This window comes from Microtus ochrogaster, chromosome 1, assembly GCF_000317375.1.
Source record: "Microtus ochrogaster isolate Prairie Vole_2 chromosome 1, MicOch1.0, whole genome shotgun sequence".
Classification (NCBI taxonomy): Eukaryota; Metazoa; Chordata; class Mammalia; order Rodentia; family Cricetidae; genus Microtus; species Microtus ochrogaster.
Window position 1 is genome coordinate 91727688 of NC_022009.1, and position 14671 is coordinate 91742358.

At 46.9% G+C, this 14671-nt stretch overlaps 1 protein-coding gene across 1 annotated transcript in view; it reads right to left on the reverse strand.

Moving 5' to 3' along the window:
- Ankrd50 (ankyrin repeat domain 50) overlaps positions 1-6149 on the reverse strand; it is a 31704-nt gene extending 25555 nt beyond the window's left edge. The window contains exons 1-2 of the mRNA XM_005343922.2: positions 5999-6149; positions 4022-5319 (exon numbers count right to left, since the gene is read on the reverse strand). Coding sequence (XP_005343979.1) covers positions 4022-4533 — 512 coding nt within the window. The 5' untranslated portion in view covers positions 4534-5319; positions 5999-6149. The remainder of the gene's footprint in view (positions 1-4021; positions 5320-5998) is intronic.
- Positions 6150-14671: the final 8522 nt, after the last annotated feature.

Consider the following 14671-nt stretch of genomic DNA (forward strand, 5'->3'; position numbering starts at 1 on the left):
GTTAAGCGCACTAGCTGCTTTTCCAGAGGTCCTGAGTTCAATTCCCAGCAACCATATGGTGGCTCACAACCATCTGTAATTTGATCTGGTTCTCTCTTCTGACATGCAGACAGAACACTGTATAAATAATAAATAAATACATTAAAGAAATAAAACCCTGTAAATATATAAAATCAATTGAAAACTAAAAGAAAATGAAAAGAAGCAATCGTGTGTTTCTGTGTCTCTTCAGTAAGTGAAGCAACACTACATGGCACAGTGCTCATGTGTCACAGGGACACTCACAGGTGGTCAGAAGCAGGCCGGGTGCTGCTGCCACACACTGCTTTATCCCCAGCTCAGCTCGACTCTTCCAGATCTCAGCACAACTCCCACTGTCTGCTCAGGAATGAATGAATGAACGAATGAATGAGGGGGGACTTTGGACAACTCTACTGAGAAGCAGCATGGCATGTGTGAGGGGTAAGGAGCTGCCACATGTACCTAGATTAAAAGCCACTCCAATAAACTCAGCCATGCGTCATGTCACGGAAGAATGTAACCAGTGGTACTACACAGTCTACCACGGACTAAGCAAAACACAAGGAAGAAGTTGAAAGGCAAAACTAAGGGAGAAAGTCAAATGGATGAAAAAGGCATGACTGAATCTCCCTCTGCCAGTTCCCTAGCTAAGAGTTTTCTTCATCAAGAGTAGATTGCTGCCCTAATGTTTCCTGTGTATCATAGAGCCATTAATTATCAAGATTTATATGTTAAAGTATGCTACAAAAGCTGGCTTCGAAATTTTTATCGGAAGGAAAATGGATGCTTCTATTTTTCTAGGCTTACATTTATATTTTATTTAATCCTATTATCTAATTTCACTCTATGCTGGCTAGTTTTCTGTTGACTTGACACAAGCTACAGCTATCTGAGAGGAAGGAGCTTCAGTTAAGAAAGTGTCTCTGTAAGATTGGCTGTGAGCAAGCCTGTAGCACATTCTCATTATTGATGATTGATGGGGCAGGGGCCAGTTCATTGTGAGCGGCGCCATCCCTGGGTTGGTGGCTCTGGGTTCTACAAGAAAGCAGGCTGAACAAGTCAGTAAGCAGCACTCCTCCATGGCCTCTGTATCAGTTCCTGCCTCCAGGTTCCTGCACTGCTTGAGTTCCTGTCCTAATTTCCATTGATGATGAAGTGATGTAGAAGCATACCCAAATAAATCCTTTCCTTCCTGGATTGCTGTTGGTCATGGTGTTTCATCACAGAAACCCTGACTAGTAACCTTAACTAGGACACACTCCCTTAACTGTCTACTACAATGTCTCCCCAAATAAAGTAGTTATTTGGAAACAACAGCCCTTTCCTAGGTGACCTGTTGAATGTCCAAATCAAATACATTCCTAATAAACTTTTCTGAAGAGTTCACTCCAAGTGAGTTGTGTATGTCCACTTTGTACTGTTATAACAAAATATGAACAGGAAGGGTAACAATGGGCTTACTGGGCTTCTCACAGTTTGAAGAGTGGGACACTCAAGATGGAGGAGCCTCTTAAGGGACTTCCTGCTAAATGCCTGCACGGAAAGCCAAGCAAGCAGGCACACAGGAAATGGAGGTGAGACCACCAAGGGACTGGTACTTCCGTCAACCAGAAGCGCAGCGTGGGTGTGGTTTTCACCCACAGTCCTAACTTGGCTTCCTTCCCTTCCATTAGTTAATAACTTCAAATTAGGTAGGAAAATAGTTACAGAGTAAAGTCTGAAGGGGAGAGAATTTCCTGAACTTTTTTAAAAGGAAGATCACCAATATTATGAAGAAGTTGTTGCTCGGGATGAGAACACACCAAAAAAAGGAACTCAGATAGCTGAAGACACACTCTAGGAGTAATTAAGATGTCACCCAGATAATTATTTAAAACCCAGCTCCTTAATTACCAAGTTACTTTCAGAGAGGCAGTAGGGGGGAAGAAGGGTGTTCATGAACCGTGTGAAAGGCATGGAGGGCTTCCACACAGGGTGCCCTCCACCAAACCTCCCACCTGCCTGAGTGTGCCACAGGCCTGTACTGATTTCCTCATCAGCTTCGGAGAGTAGTCCTGAATGGGATGGCTAACAAAACAGAAGATTTGTCCAGTTTACTGGACTGTATTTACACATAACAAGTCTAGAAGAATGTCATGTCTCTCAAATCCTACCCCAAGCCGGTCACACATTTACACTATTCACCTTCAACCCTTAAGGTGACTCTACCTACATGACTGCTTTCCAGTACTGTGATTAAATGCCTAGCAAGAGGCAACTTAAGGGAAGAGGGCTTTGGGCACAGTTTGAGGGCACACAGTGCATTGCACTGGGAAAGGCATGGTGGCAGTAGCTTTAGATCGTCAGATTAGGAAGCAGAGAGCAGAGAGGAAATGGGGCGGGGCAACAACTTCAAGGTCCATTCCCCCATTCCCCGGGGACCCACTTCCTTCAACTGGGCCGCACCTCTACGGCCGCACCTAACAGTGGTCCAAGCTTCCAAACACAATCTATTGGGGCATCTGGAGACCATTCGAACCCCACTCTCCCTGACACTCTCCGGGCCATCTGAACATGGCACTAAACACATGCCAACACCTCCCAGCTCTCCACCTTCACCACACAGCTTCCACTACTCAGAAGTTCATCAAGGAACTCCTCAATTACAATTCTATAGAGATATATTTCAAGTGACAGGTATGCTGTTGTGTGATATTTTGATAGTGTTCTGAATAAAGCTTGTTTGGTGTGACCAAAATTAACCACAGAGGTTTTGGAGGACAGAGGACAGACGGGACAGGAAGTAGGAAGGTGGGGTGGAGAGGGAGGAAGGAATGGAGCAGGTAGGAGAGGACTAGAGGTTTCTCTGCTTCTCTCATCCTTCAGGTCCTTGCCCCCGATATCTGACTCCTGAATTTTTATTGATAAAGAATATTTAGATTAATGTTTCAGCATGCAACTCCCCAACCTGTTCAACCCTAGGTAATTTCCTTCTGCTTTTTCTCCCTCAGTTTCTTCATCAGGAAAATGGAATAAAGGTTCTCATGTCACAGAATTCCTAAGAAAATTCCATGGCTTAATATTTGTAACACCCTTAACATAGTAATTCCCAGTGTTTGCTATTATTATTGACTACTTTCAGTATCACCTGCAAAAGCATTCGATTTCAGGACAGGAAACACAGCTTTCTGTCATCCTCTGCAAGTCCCTCCTGCAGACACACGAAGCTCTCGGGCTTGAGAAGGACCACAGAATACTTTACACAGACTTGGTCCTGGAGGAACTGGCCAGTGCGGAGCAGAAACAGGTGCACAGGGAGCACAGGAGAAACAAGTACACAAGCAGAAGTGAGGCATCGAGGACCCCGTGACCGCTTCTACACGAGCAGGGACCCACAAGCAAAACTTATCTCCAAAGAAGGGCCTTTCCTGGAATGCAGTTTTGCATCTGAAACCATTTTCCAAAGCAACATGTTCCCTTACACCAGCCCTTCTATCAGAGATTCTCAATGGGTAAAACAATGGTGTCTTCCTCACTCAAAGCACTAAGATGCTTCAAATGTTCGCTATTGTATAAATATCACCATAGATCACTCAACTTTTCCCTTAGCTAATAGGAGAATAAACTCCATAACCTGAGCGAAGTTCCCGAGACTCTGTTTTAGAGAAGGTACCTTTCGTATTTACAGAAACTATAAACACGACTATAGACAAAAGCTGGCTTCAGTGAAATCGCACCCCGGTGTCTTAGCACCTACTGGCTGTGTCTTAGAACAAATTCCCCTATCTACAGGCATGGTTCAAAAAAGGAGCGTTCTATTATGAAATGGGCAACATTAAGCTTCACTTCTAAGCCACACACTATGCAATAAAACAATAAAACAAAGTTTAAGTTTGGCTCTCTTTCCTAATAAAACTAGAGAGGTGTAGTGAGGAGCAGTGCTTGACAGCCAACAGCTAGGCAGTGTAGTCAGGGTATCTGATGCACAGATAAGCCAGCATGGCTACCTTCTTACGGTTACCTTTTAAATGCTTCCGCCGGGTTCCTCTCACACTCCCCAGGCTCTAGGAGACTCTGGACAGCTGGATCCCTCAGCTTGTCCTCATAACCTTGGAGGAGTCCACTTTGGCAGATCTGGGCTACCAGCCCTCTGACGAACCCTCCGACACACAGAGTGTCCGAGTCCTGGGCTTTGCAGAAGTGGAAAGCCAGAGCCTGGCGATGCAGGCCTCTCTGCACGCTGGCTGGGGAGCTGGGCCACAGGAGCTCAGTGCACAGGGCCGTCTTCCCACTGCCAGGCCCTCCCACCAGCAACACACCCCAGGAGGCTCCCTTCCCAGAGATGGCACTAGCGTTATTCCCAGCATTCCCCACGAGGGACTGTGTGTTGGCTGCACTGGTACAGCAGCTTGATTTCTCCTGGAGGCAGTGCTGAAGTTTGTGGAAAACCCACTCCCGACAGTAAAACTGCTTCCCTTGCAGTAGACTCGTTTGGGCCATTCTGCAGACTTTCTCTTCCCAGGGATTAGTCATAATAGGCTTTGTTTTGTTTTGTTGTTTGTTGTTGTTTTTCTTAAAAAAATCTTCAGTGTGGGCTAGAATCCGGAAACATTGCCACAGGCTTCACGTCCATTTGTACATAACTTATATGTTAGTTCACTGGAAATAACCAGTTACGGGGAAATTCAACAGCCCCAGACTTCATTTGGCAAAGGAATGTGCATGTCTTTATTTGGTTCCATAGCCTTAATTAGCAAAGGATATATTTATTTAATTGTCAAGCAGATGTAAAACTGGCTTGCCCCGAAGCTGGGCAACACCATTCCTGGATCTTTCGGCGGGGGTCACAGAACTCTGTGTGGCTCAATCTGCAGTTCATGTGACGGTAGATGTTTCAAGTACACAACTGAGAAAACACATCTGGAAACAGAAGCGAACGGCCAGTGCTTGGATCCGGAGAAGACGCCCCCACAGCACGGCAAGGCTCAGTGCTCTAGCTGAACGCGAGATGCAGAAAAGCCATCCATTATGTTAAGTGGCACCAGAGAGATTGCATTTAGACCGTAGGTAGGTAGCGCTGCGTCTCCCGCTGAAGGATGAGCATTCTGAGCCTAGTTCTCGCCAGTCTCAGACATCTGACCACAGCCAGGGAACTGTTTCAAATTAGTCTCTTATGTGGCAAAAATCACAAACCTCTGTTGACACCTTCTTAATGGAAAACAGTCATAAAATATTTCTTTTCGAGATGACAAATCCTTAATAGACCTGTTTGTAGGTTTCTCGGCGTTCCCATGTCCAGGTAGTCAACAATTCCCAAAACTAAAACGAAGCAAACAAAAATATGTTTAATGCAAAACACCGCGTTCAAACCCATTTGTTACCACTCACCCCATAAAGCACTTTCAAAAGTTACATGATCACCCCTTAAATAAGCCCATTTTCCTTTGTACACTTTTTTCTTTCCGTATGGGTATGCTTCCGAGACAGACTTTATCAGAATTAACCTAGATTTTGAAAGCCTCGCCGTCCAAACGGAAACAAAATGGTACTTTATGCCACCTACAGCACCACCCTGGATTTCAGCCCGAAAGCTCTCGCAGTGTAGCCGTGTCTGAGCGCCACTGAGGCAGCTCGGGCTTGCACCGTCCGCTTGGGCTTCTTTGTTGATAGTTTGCAGACCCTAGGGGAGGCACGGGGCTGCTGCTGCACCGGACCTGCTCCTGCAGAAGGCCGGCTGAGCCCGGACAGGCAGTCCCCACTCGGACCCACTCGGACGCCCGCTTCCCTTCGTGCTCCCGGCCGCAGCTCCGGCACCGGCTCGGCTGACAGACAAAGGCTCAGAATGAGGTGCAGCCCGGTGCGGCGCGGGCAGGGCGCGGCCCAGGTCCCGCCGCGGGCGCCGCCTCCAGCCCCGGGAATCCAGAGAGGGGTCTGACCCGCCCCGGCCCGGGCTCGGCTGACAGAGGCCCGCTCCACCCGGCCCGCTGCCCTCGGTTACCTCAGTCCTTTCGGCTCCACGCTCCCGGGTTCCCCGAAGCCGTTCCACCGCCTCAGCCGCCCGGTGCACTCCTCCTCGCTCCCGCCTGCGGCTCTCGGCCGCCGCCAGCCCGGCCGCCCCGCACCGCGGCGCTCCGCCCAGCCCCCCACAGCCGCCACCGCCGCCGGCGCAAAGACTGTCTCCGCCAGCGCCACCGCCCCGCCCGCCGCGCAGGGCCCGCCCCACATAGAGCCCGCCCCGCAAAGACACCGCCCAACCCCGCCCCGCTGCACGCAGACCACGCCCTCCGTGGGCCACGCCCCTCCCCATAGGTCACGCCTCGTCTAGACCCCGCCCCTCACACTCAAGTCCCACTCCATTGGCCCGCCTCGAGCAGGCCCGGCCCAGTCTTTCTTTTTCCCCATAGGCCCCTCCCAGCTCATAGCCCCGCCTCCTATGCCCAGCCATTCCCCTCAGGCCCCACGAGCCGCGGCCCCGCCCCACCCCGCCCACCGTCCGCGGCTCCCGCACGAAGCTAAGGCGGTGGCACGGGGGTGACTCGGGGTGGTTCGGAGTCCTGGTCCCCAAGCTCGGCTCAGTAGCCGCCTTTGTGCATTGGGTCCTGGGGCTCTCCCGTGGAAAACCGGCCTGTCGTCGGCCTCTGTGCCTTGCTAAATAGGCGGCTCAGTTAGACCCGCCCAGGCTGAGGGGCGGAGCGGTATCTCGCGCACTCTTAACTCCTGAACCTGTAGTGCTGCTCACCTTGTCCAGGTTGGCAGCGAACCTGCAGAAGTGACTACGGACCCCAGAGTTGCCTGAAAGCGGATCTTTATAAAGACACAGTTTGAGGACACAGCTTTAGTCAATACTTAGCCTGAGTCTCCTACAGCATAGGGCAAGACGGTAAATGCAGAGATTTTAATACGTATGTAGACTCGTTTGTTTCAGTTGACCCTATAAGTATGATTTCTAGTAAACTAGTCGCTGAGTTAATTAAAGGAATAGTTTAGGCCTGGACCAGAAGGTGGAATACTGTTTTTGAAAGGCAGTTTTCATATGTAGCACAGGCTGGCCTTAAATGTGGCTATCCTGCCTCTAGCTCACTAGTGCTAGGATTACAGGGATGGATTATGTCTGCTAAAAGAATATCTTCAGCTATAACAGTCTTTAATCTTCAAGCCCATTTGGGTTTTAATTTTTCACTTATATGTATCTCACAAGTCACTTTTATAATTGTGTTTCTCCTAACAGAAAAAAACGTGCAATACCTTACATACAATTTTATCAAATTTATTTTTATCAATTACCTAAATACTAGAAATAACATTAGCAGACATTTGCTCTTGCTATATACATCGGTTTGACTTTGTTTGACACAGAGTCTCATTGTGCAGCCCTGGAGGGCCTGGAACTCACTGTGAAGACCAAGGTGTTTCCACTCTTGTAGAGATCTGCCTGCCTGTACCCACTGGGTGCTGAGATTAAAAGTGTGTGCTACCAGGTCCGCTGGCTTTCATACATTGTTTAGCTAGCCATATTTCCTCTAACAAAATCTTTCTGGGAAAAGAAATTTAAAGAATTGTTTTCCTTATCTTTTTAAAATTTCCTTAACTCTTCTTCACAGTTGCATTAATTTGAAATTATTCACACTTTCAAATATATTTCCTTGTATATTAATTTTTATTTTATCTTTTATTTTCCCCCCTGTTAGAGGTGAGGTACCTATTAAGCTCAAAGCAAACTGGCTAAATATAGTCTCACTTTCTAATTTCTTTATTTGAAAGCACATTTTTCATTCCAAATCATTTCTTACATTGTTTTTGTTCCATGTTCAAGGTTGTACACCTCAGCAATATGGTTGAAAACATGCTCATCATACATACTTTTAAAATTTATATCTATTTTAGTGTTTTAAGATTTATGCACTGCAAAGTTATATTTCTTTTTATTTTAGTCATTTATGGATAAAATAAGTTTTTATCTGGTTAGGAACACACCTCTAACCAAAAGATTAACCCCACAAACAAAAGTACTAAAAAACACAAATAAAAATTCAGACTAGAATGTTAAAATGGTTAGTTTTCTCCTTTGGCCAAGGAAAATATCTATTTCTACCTCTTTGGCAGAGAAAAATATCCTTTTCTACCTAAACCCTGATTTCAGTCATTTCGCAGACAGAGGCCAAAAAGACCAATAACTGAGATTTTAGAGTGCGTAAGTCAGATGCTTTGAAAATGCAGAGGACGCCTGCCAGTACTCGGAGGCAGATCCTTGGGCTCGCTACAAAGCCAAGTTAAGGACTTGGACATCTTTAGATTATGCACATCTTTGAAGATTGTGCTTGCTGCGGCTTCCTTACCAGATGACACTGTCTTTACTGCACATGTTCTAGACAGCTTCTGTTCGGCTCCCATTGAGTATCAGGAAGGCACACGTTGCAGGGATCCAAGTGTGGGAGGCAGTAGCTGACCACAGCACAGAACAAATCCACAAGTATCTAGCCACACTGCGCGCACAACGTGTGTGTGTGTGTGTGTGTGTGTGTGTATGAGAGAGAGAGAGAGAGAGAGAGAGAGAGAGAGAGAGAGAGAGCACTAGCCACTCCCTTAAAGCTATATTTTGTGTTTTGTGATAGCTCACCATCCTAGAAAGAAAAGAGCTTTTTATCTGGTAGGGCTAGGGAAGAAGTTGTCCCCGGTAGCCTCTCCCATTTCCCCACAAATGTAAAGAACTCTAAACAGTTTAAGCCATGCCCCACTCAATAGGGCAAAAGCTGAAAGCAATGATGGTGCCACACCCATCCCACATGCGCTTCAATGTTGCTATTAGTACAGGTATCGCTACACAAACATGGGACATGTTGGTTATGCAGACTGAGCTTCACAGAAATGAAGAGCATAAAACAGCTTTTTACCATTTAAGAACATGCTAGCTCACACCTCGAATCCCGGCACTCCAAAGCTCACCACAGGAGAATTAACTGAGAGTCCGGGGCCAGTCTGGACATCAAAGGACCAAGACAAAGAGACTGGAGCTTAGTCATGGGACATCTTGTGGCTGTCCCTCTGAGTGCCTGTTGGAGGAATGCCTGTTTGAGCTTTACATGTGAAAGGTACTTATTGCCTGCACTGTTCTAGAAAACATACCTGAAATAGCCTATGCTTAAAAAATATAAGAGGTACAGGTGTTTTTCCTCAAAGGATAGGAGACACCCCAGATAACTTGTGTTTTGCAGAATGCTGGCCCAATGCAGCTATGGTTCAGCCTCTGATTGCAAAGTTTTGCCTTTATTCTCTAGCTTTCGAGACAGAGCATCAATTGTCAGTAGACCCCAGCGTTACACCTACAGCAGATTTAGTCTCATGAAGTTAAACCGTCTACCCTTGTCCAACTTTCAGAGGCAGAAAGGAACTTTTAACGAGCAAGTTAGGGTCCTCTAACAATGTCAGGCACTGAACTTGCATGCAATTTTAATGATCTTCTAATTTCAGCCTTGAAGTCTTCTTCCTCACCTTTCAAAGTGTCTCCTGTGCTCAGAAGCATTCACTGAACCACACCGTAAATATCTGAGCACCTTGGAAACCGACTTAGCAACAAATGACCTTCAAGAGTCCTTACATATGGCCTGGGCCATACGTTCATATACAATCATAGCGATAATCCCACAGAGTTACACTGATTTGAAACTACTGTTGAGTGCCATCCACCAAGGTGAACTTTTGTAACTTTATTATGTCTGCTACACATCCCTCCAGTGAGATGGCAACATTGGCTAAATTAATCACTTCATTAGCTTGCATAAAATTTGTTAACTTGAGCGTTCCCAGGGAAATGAGAGCCGCTGTTTAATCACTTGTCCTCAGGCTGGCTGTGCTCCCAGCAGCACACCTGACTCTTCTTTCCCCAGACTGCTCATGTCTGCTGAGCCACACTGATAACTTCAGCCAGTATGATAACTTCACATTGATACATTGATAGCTTGCCCTCCCTCAGAAGACTAATGTCATGGGCTAGGATGCACAAAGGTAAACTGCAGAAGTCACAGATCTAATTAGACATGCCCAACGGCTGGAGAGATGGCTCGGAGGTTAAGAGTTAAGAGTGCTTGTAAGAGAACCAGAGTTCGGTTTCTAGCACCCACGTTGGTTGGCCCATAACCTCCAGTTTCCAGTTGTTCCTACCCATCTGGTCTCTGGGGACACCCACAGTCACAAGCACATACCTACTTGTGTGCACACGCACGCTTACACACACACACACACACACACACAATTACACAATTAAAAAATAAAAGTAGCCAATTGTGGTGGCGCACACCGGTAGGATTTGCTGAAGGAGGCAGAGGCAGGAGGATCACGAGTTCGAGGCTAGCCTGGATATTTAAGGGTTGGAGAGATGGCTCAGAGGTTAAGAGCAATGGCTGTTCTTCCAGAGGTCCTGAGTTCAATTCCCAGCAACCGCATGGAGGCTCACAACCATCTGTAATGAGATCTAGCACCCTCTTCTGGCATGCAGACATACATGCAGGCAGAACATTGTATACAAAATAAATAAATAAGTAAATACTAAATAAATAAAAGTAAAGGCTTCAGAGGCTCTTGTGGGTCCTACAGCCTCTGTTCTCCCCAGCATTGAGAGCTCGTGGAAGTCAACTGTAATGAGATGCAGATGACAGAGATAGCCTGCGACACCACAGGAGGCCTCCCATGGTGTCTGCCACAGAGCTGTGTTCCTCTTTGAAATTGGGCTACAAGGTTTGCCACAAAGCTGTAATTCATAATTTTCATAGCAAGTCAACTGGGGGTAGGTGCCCGTATTGTTGATTAGCTCAATATATTCTATCATCCTTCTTTTAAGGGTATTAAATGAAAAGATTCCCATTCTTCAACAGGGAGGTAAAGTTGGCAATGTCCTCCCCCCCCCCACACACACACCTAGCTACAAGGTTTCCTAGGTAGATGCCAAGATGCACCCTACCTCCTGCAGTGGGTGTCTTTAGGCAATCCCCTTGATGTACCCTGTTGGCCACATTAGAATGTAACAGCTTGAGCGTCCAGCTCCAGGATTTTCCACTGTGGGAAGGCTCACATTTAAGAGCCATCACTAAGAAAAGAGAGGCCCAGGAGGTCCAACATCTCAGGATACAGTGAGGTCCCAATGTCACCACCTCCATGAACTATAACCAAGAACAGTGACAAGATTGTCCAACCGAGTCTGTGAAGCCTCAGGAACTCCAGGGTTAACAAAATAAAAATGGCCTCAGTGTCAAGCCTGTACCCTGCCTGGGTGGTGTGAGAGGCCACCGAGTGACCCACAAACGCAGGCTGAACGTAATAATCCAGACTCTGGAATGGAAAATGCTCCCAAAGTGAAAAGTGACAATTGCACAAATGAGAAAACCCCACTCTTGACTTCACAGGGCGGGTTACGCCACAGCTCAACATCGCCGGGAACAGGGAATGACATCACGGGTAGCTATCGGGACGACGTGTGTGGAACAGCTACATTTTGTGTTTACGTACGTGTGTGAAACAGCTGCATTTTGTGTTTACATTGTTGGTAACTTTTCTTGTTGCCACACAAATTAGCTGTCCAAAGCGGCTTTAGCAAGTGTGATGGTAAGTTTCCCGTCAACGTGCAGAAGCACCTGGGAGATGAACCTTCGATTTTGACTGGGGGGGGCGTATTTTGATTATGTTAATTGGCGTGAGAGCTGTGCCCACTGCGGGTGGCATGCACTTCCTGATTGGAACCCCGAACTGTATAAATGGAGACCACAAGCTGAGCACATATCATGTGTTCTGCAAATGAACGCAATAGCAAAATAGTCTTATCTCCTCAGCTAATTCTAGAAAGTCTGTCTACAACTTGGCATTCCCTAAGATTCAATTATTTTAAATGAAGAAGGTTAAAATCACCTAATTTTTAAACGTTGGGTGTTGGTTGGAGTGATTTCCATCAAACAAGAAAGTCAAATTCTTAATTTATGTTGTTAAAAATTAAACTATGTGTGCCACAACCTATCTTAAGATGATTTTTTTTCAAAGGTAATTTGCTATATGACATAATCGTTGGCACTGGTGTATCTTCCTCAGAGACGTTTGCTGTTTGATATGATCTTGGTCCTGTGAGCTTGTATTATAGCGCGTGGTAGTTTGATTTGGCTGAGTTTCAAGTGAAATGAACGAAGAGTATTTTATTCTTTAGAGGCCTTCATTATTTGCTTCCGGAAGATCTTAGCAAAGTCACTTGCACAAGCGACTGGCACTTTCTGTGATTGATAAGATACCAGCTGTGCTTTGCACTGAGTCCACACGGCACTGGCTAGAAACTCTCCCAGAGTTCCTGAGCAGCCAGGAGAACAAGGTGTTACCACTAGATAAGGCAAACCTGAGCTGAGAGAGAGAACACAGCAACCATAGGACAAAGCAGAAACCAAAAGTTCACGGCACGGAACTGTCCTAATTTGCTTCCTGATGCTGTGGTAAACACTGACCAAAAGCAGCATTGAGAGGGGAGGCTTTATTAGGCTTACAGTTACAGCCCATCCCATAGGGAAGCCAGGGAAACCTAGAGGCAGAAGTTGAAGGGGAACGTGGAAGAGTGCAGTTTACCAACTTAATCCCCAGTTTTATTCAGTCTCTCTTTCTCTCTCTCTCTCTCTCTCTCTCTCTCTCTCTCTCTCTCTCTCTCTCTCTCTCATCTCATCTCAAACAAGTCTTTTTAAAAATGTATATGAGCCAGGTGGTGCACGCCTTTAATCCCAGCACTCAGGAGGTAGAAGCAGGAAGAATTCTGTGAGTTCGAGACCAGCCTGGTCTACAGAGCAAGTTCCAGGACAGGCTCCAAAACTATAGAGAAACCCTGCCTCAAAAAACCAAAACCCAACCAACAAAACTGTGTGTGAGTGCTTGTGTGTGTGCCTGTGCACTACACGCATACAGAACTCTGGGAGATGCTGTAGAGGGCATCGGAACCCCTAGGACTGTGGGTGCTGCCGATTGTACTTGGGTCCTCTAGAAGAGAAGCCAGTGTTCTTAACCTCTGAGTCACCTCTCCAGCCCTCAGTTAACTTTCTTATATAGCACAGGTCCACTGGCCTTGGAATGGCATTGCTCATAGTAGCCTGGGCCCCACTGTTCTCAATTAGCAATCGAGAAATGCCCCACAATCATGGCCCCAGGCCAGTCTGATTGAGGCATTTCTTCAGCTGAGGTTCCCTCTTTCTGGGTGTGTGGAGAGGATGACAAAGATCAGCCATCACAAGAGTTACCAGAATGAGGGCCCATCAAGGGGATTTCAGTCCCAGTAGCCCGATGGTTTTCAGGCCATCTCTCTGATTCTGTACTGTTATGGGTAACAAGGAAGTTTTCGTGCACCTCTGTGGGCTTGGAAACAGCAATGGCCCCAGGTAAGGATGGGACAGTGACCTCGGGAGTTCCGTGTGAAGTGGAGCCTGGCTAGCTGCCAACAGGAAATGGCTACAGCTGTAGGACACTAAACTCTCCCAGTCACTAGACGGAGGTCTGGAACAGAAACTGAAGTCCCCCAGCGAGCACCTGGATTGGGACTTAGTGACACCTTAAACCTAGGGTCACCTGATAGAGTCACCCAAGTCTGGCTGCGTCTCTGCTGCACAGAAACCGAGGGGGTGATAAGCGGAAGTTGAGATCCTGAGTCTGTGATAACTTGTTTGCTAGCTGCAGAAAACTGATAGATCTCAGAACCACGAGGCCACCCCAGAAATTCTCAGATATGTGAGAGGCCTTGTCTGGGAGTGAGCCAAAGCCATTAGAATTTTAAGGGTAATAGACAAGGCTTAGAACCTTGGCATGGTTACTAGAAACACAGATTAAAAACAAAAACAAGCAAAACAACAACATTTCAAGAGAGGGCTCTGGAGGCCCAGAGGCCTGAGGAGGACCGTGTTATCAGAACAGGAAGAAGGGACATTTTTGCTTCTTGAGGTCGGGGCAGGCTTAGGGACATGAATTCCCGAGGCTATTTATAATATGCAGCTTTGCATGGTGAGCTTAGGCTAGAAGCAGAGGAGATTGCTAAGGGCTAAAGGTGAAGCCTTGCCCTTTGTTTCAGTAGCGAGAGCAGCTCAAGAAAGGACTGTGAACCGGTAATAGAGAGGTCACAGCTTGGGAATTCCCCGGCTTCAGAACTGGGACGCAGACAAAGGCTGAGCATGCTCAGACAAAGACTGGTGGACCCTTTGCTGAAACCCCAGAAAGAGCAAAACCTCGGAGGTTTCAACACCAAAGACCGAAGGTAGCCTCCTGCCCAACCTGAGCATCCCAGTGGCAGAGGCCATAAAGGAAGTGTCTATCTGTTTTGTGTCTCATGGGGGGGCATCCATGGGAAGACCAAAGGGTGCATGAGAACATGTAATCTCCAGGAAATCGTCCACTTGGGCCTGAAAGGAACAGAGGTTTTATAAAATAGCATAGACTCAGGAAGCCGGGGCTACCAGAACCACTCAGCTACTGATACAAATCACTTTTCATAGAAGAGGAAGAGGGTCAGAGTGAAGATTCCAGAGGACCAGGACCAAAACCACAAAGGATGTTCCCAGACTTTTCCCAGATGGGTTGAAAACCATCCGAAGTTTCCCATTTTTGGATGGATGAGAATGTTTATTCTCCTACTTCCTCTCCTCCTTCTCCTCATCTCCCTCCCTCCCTTCCT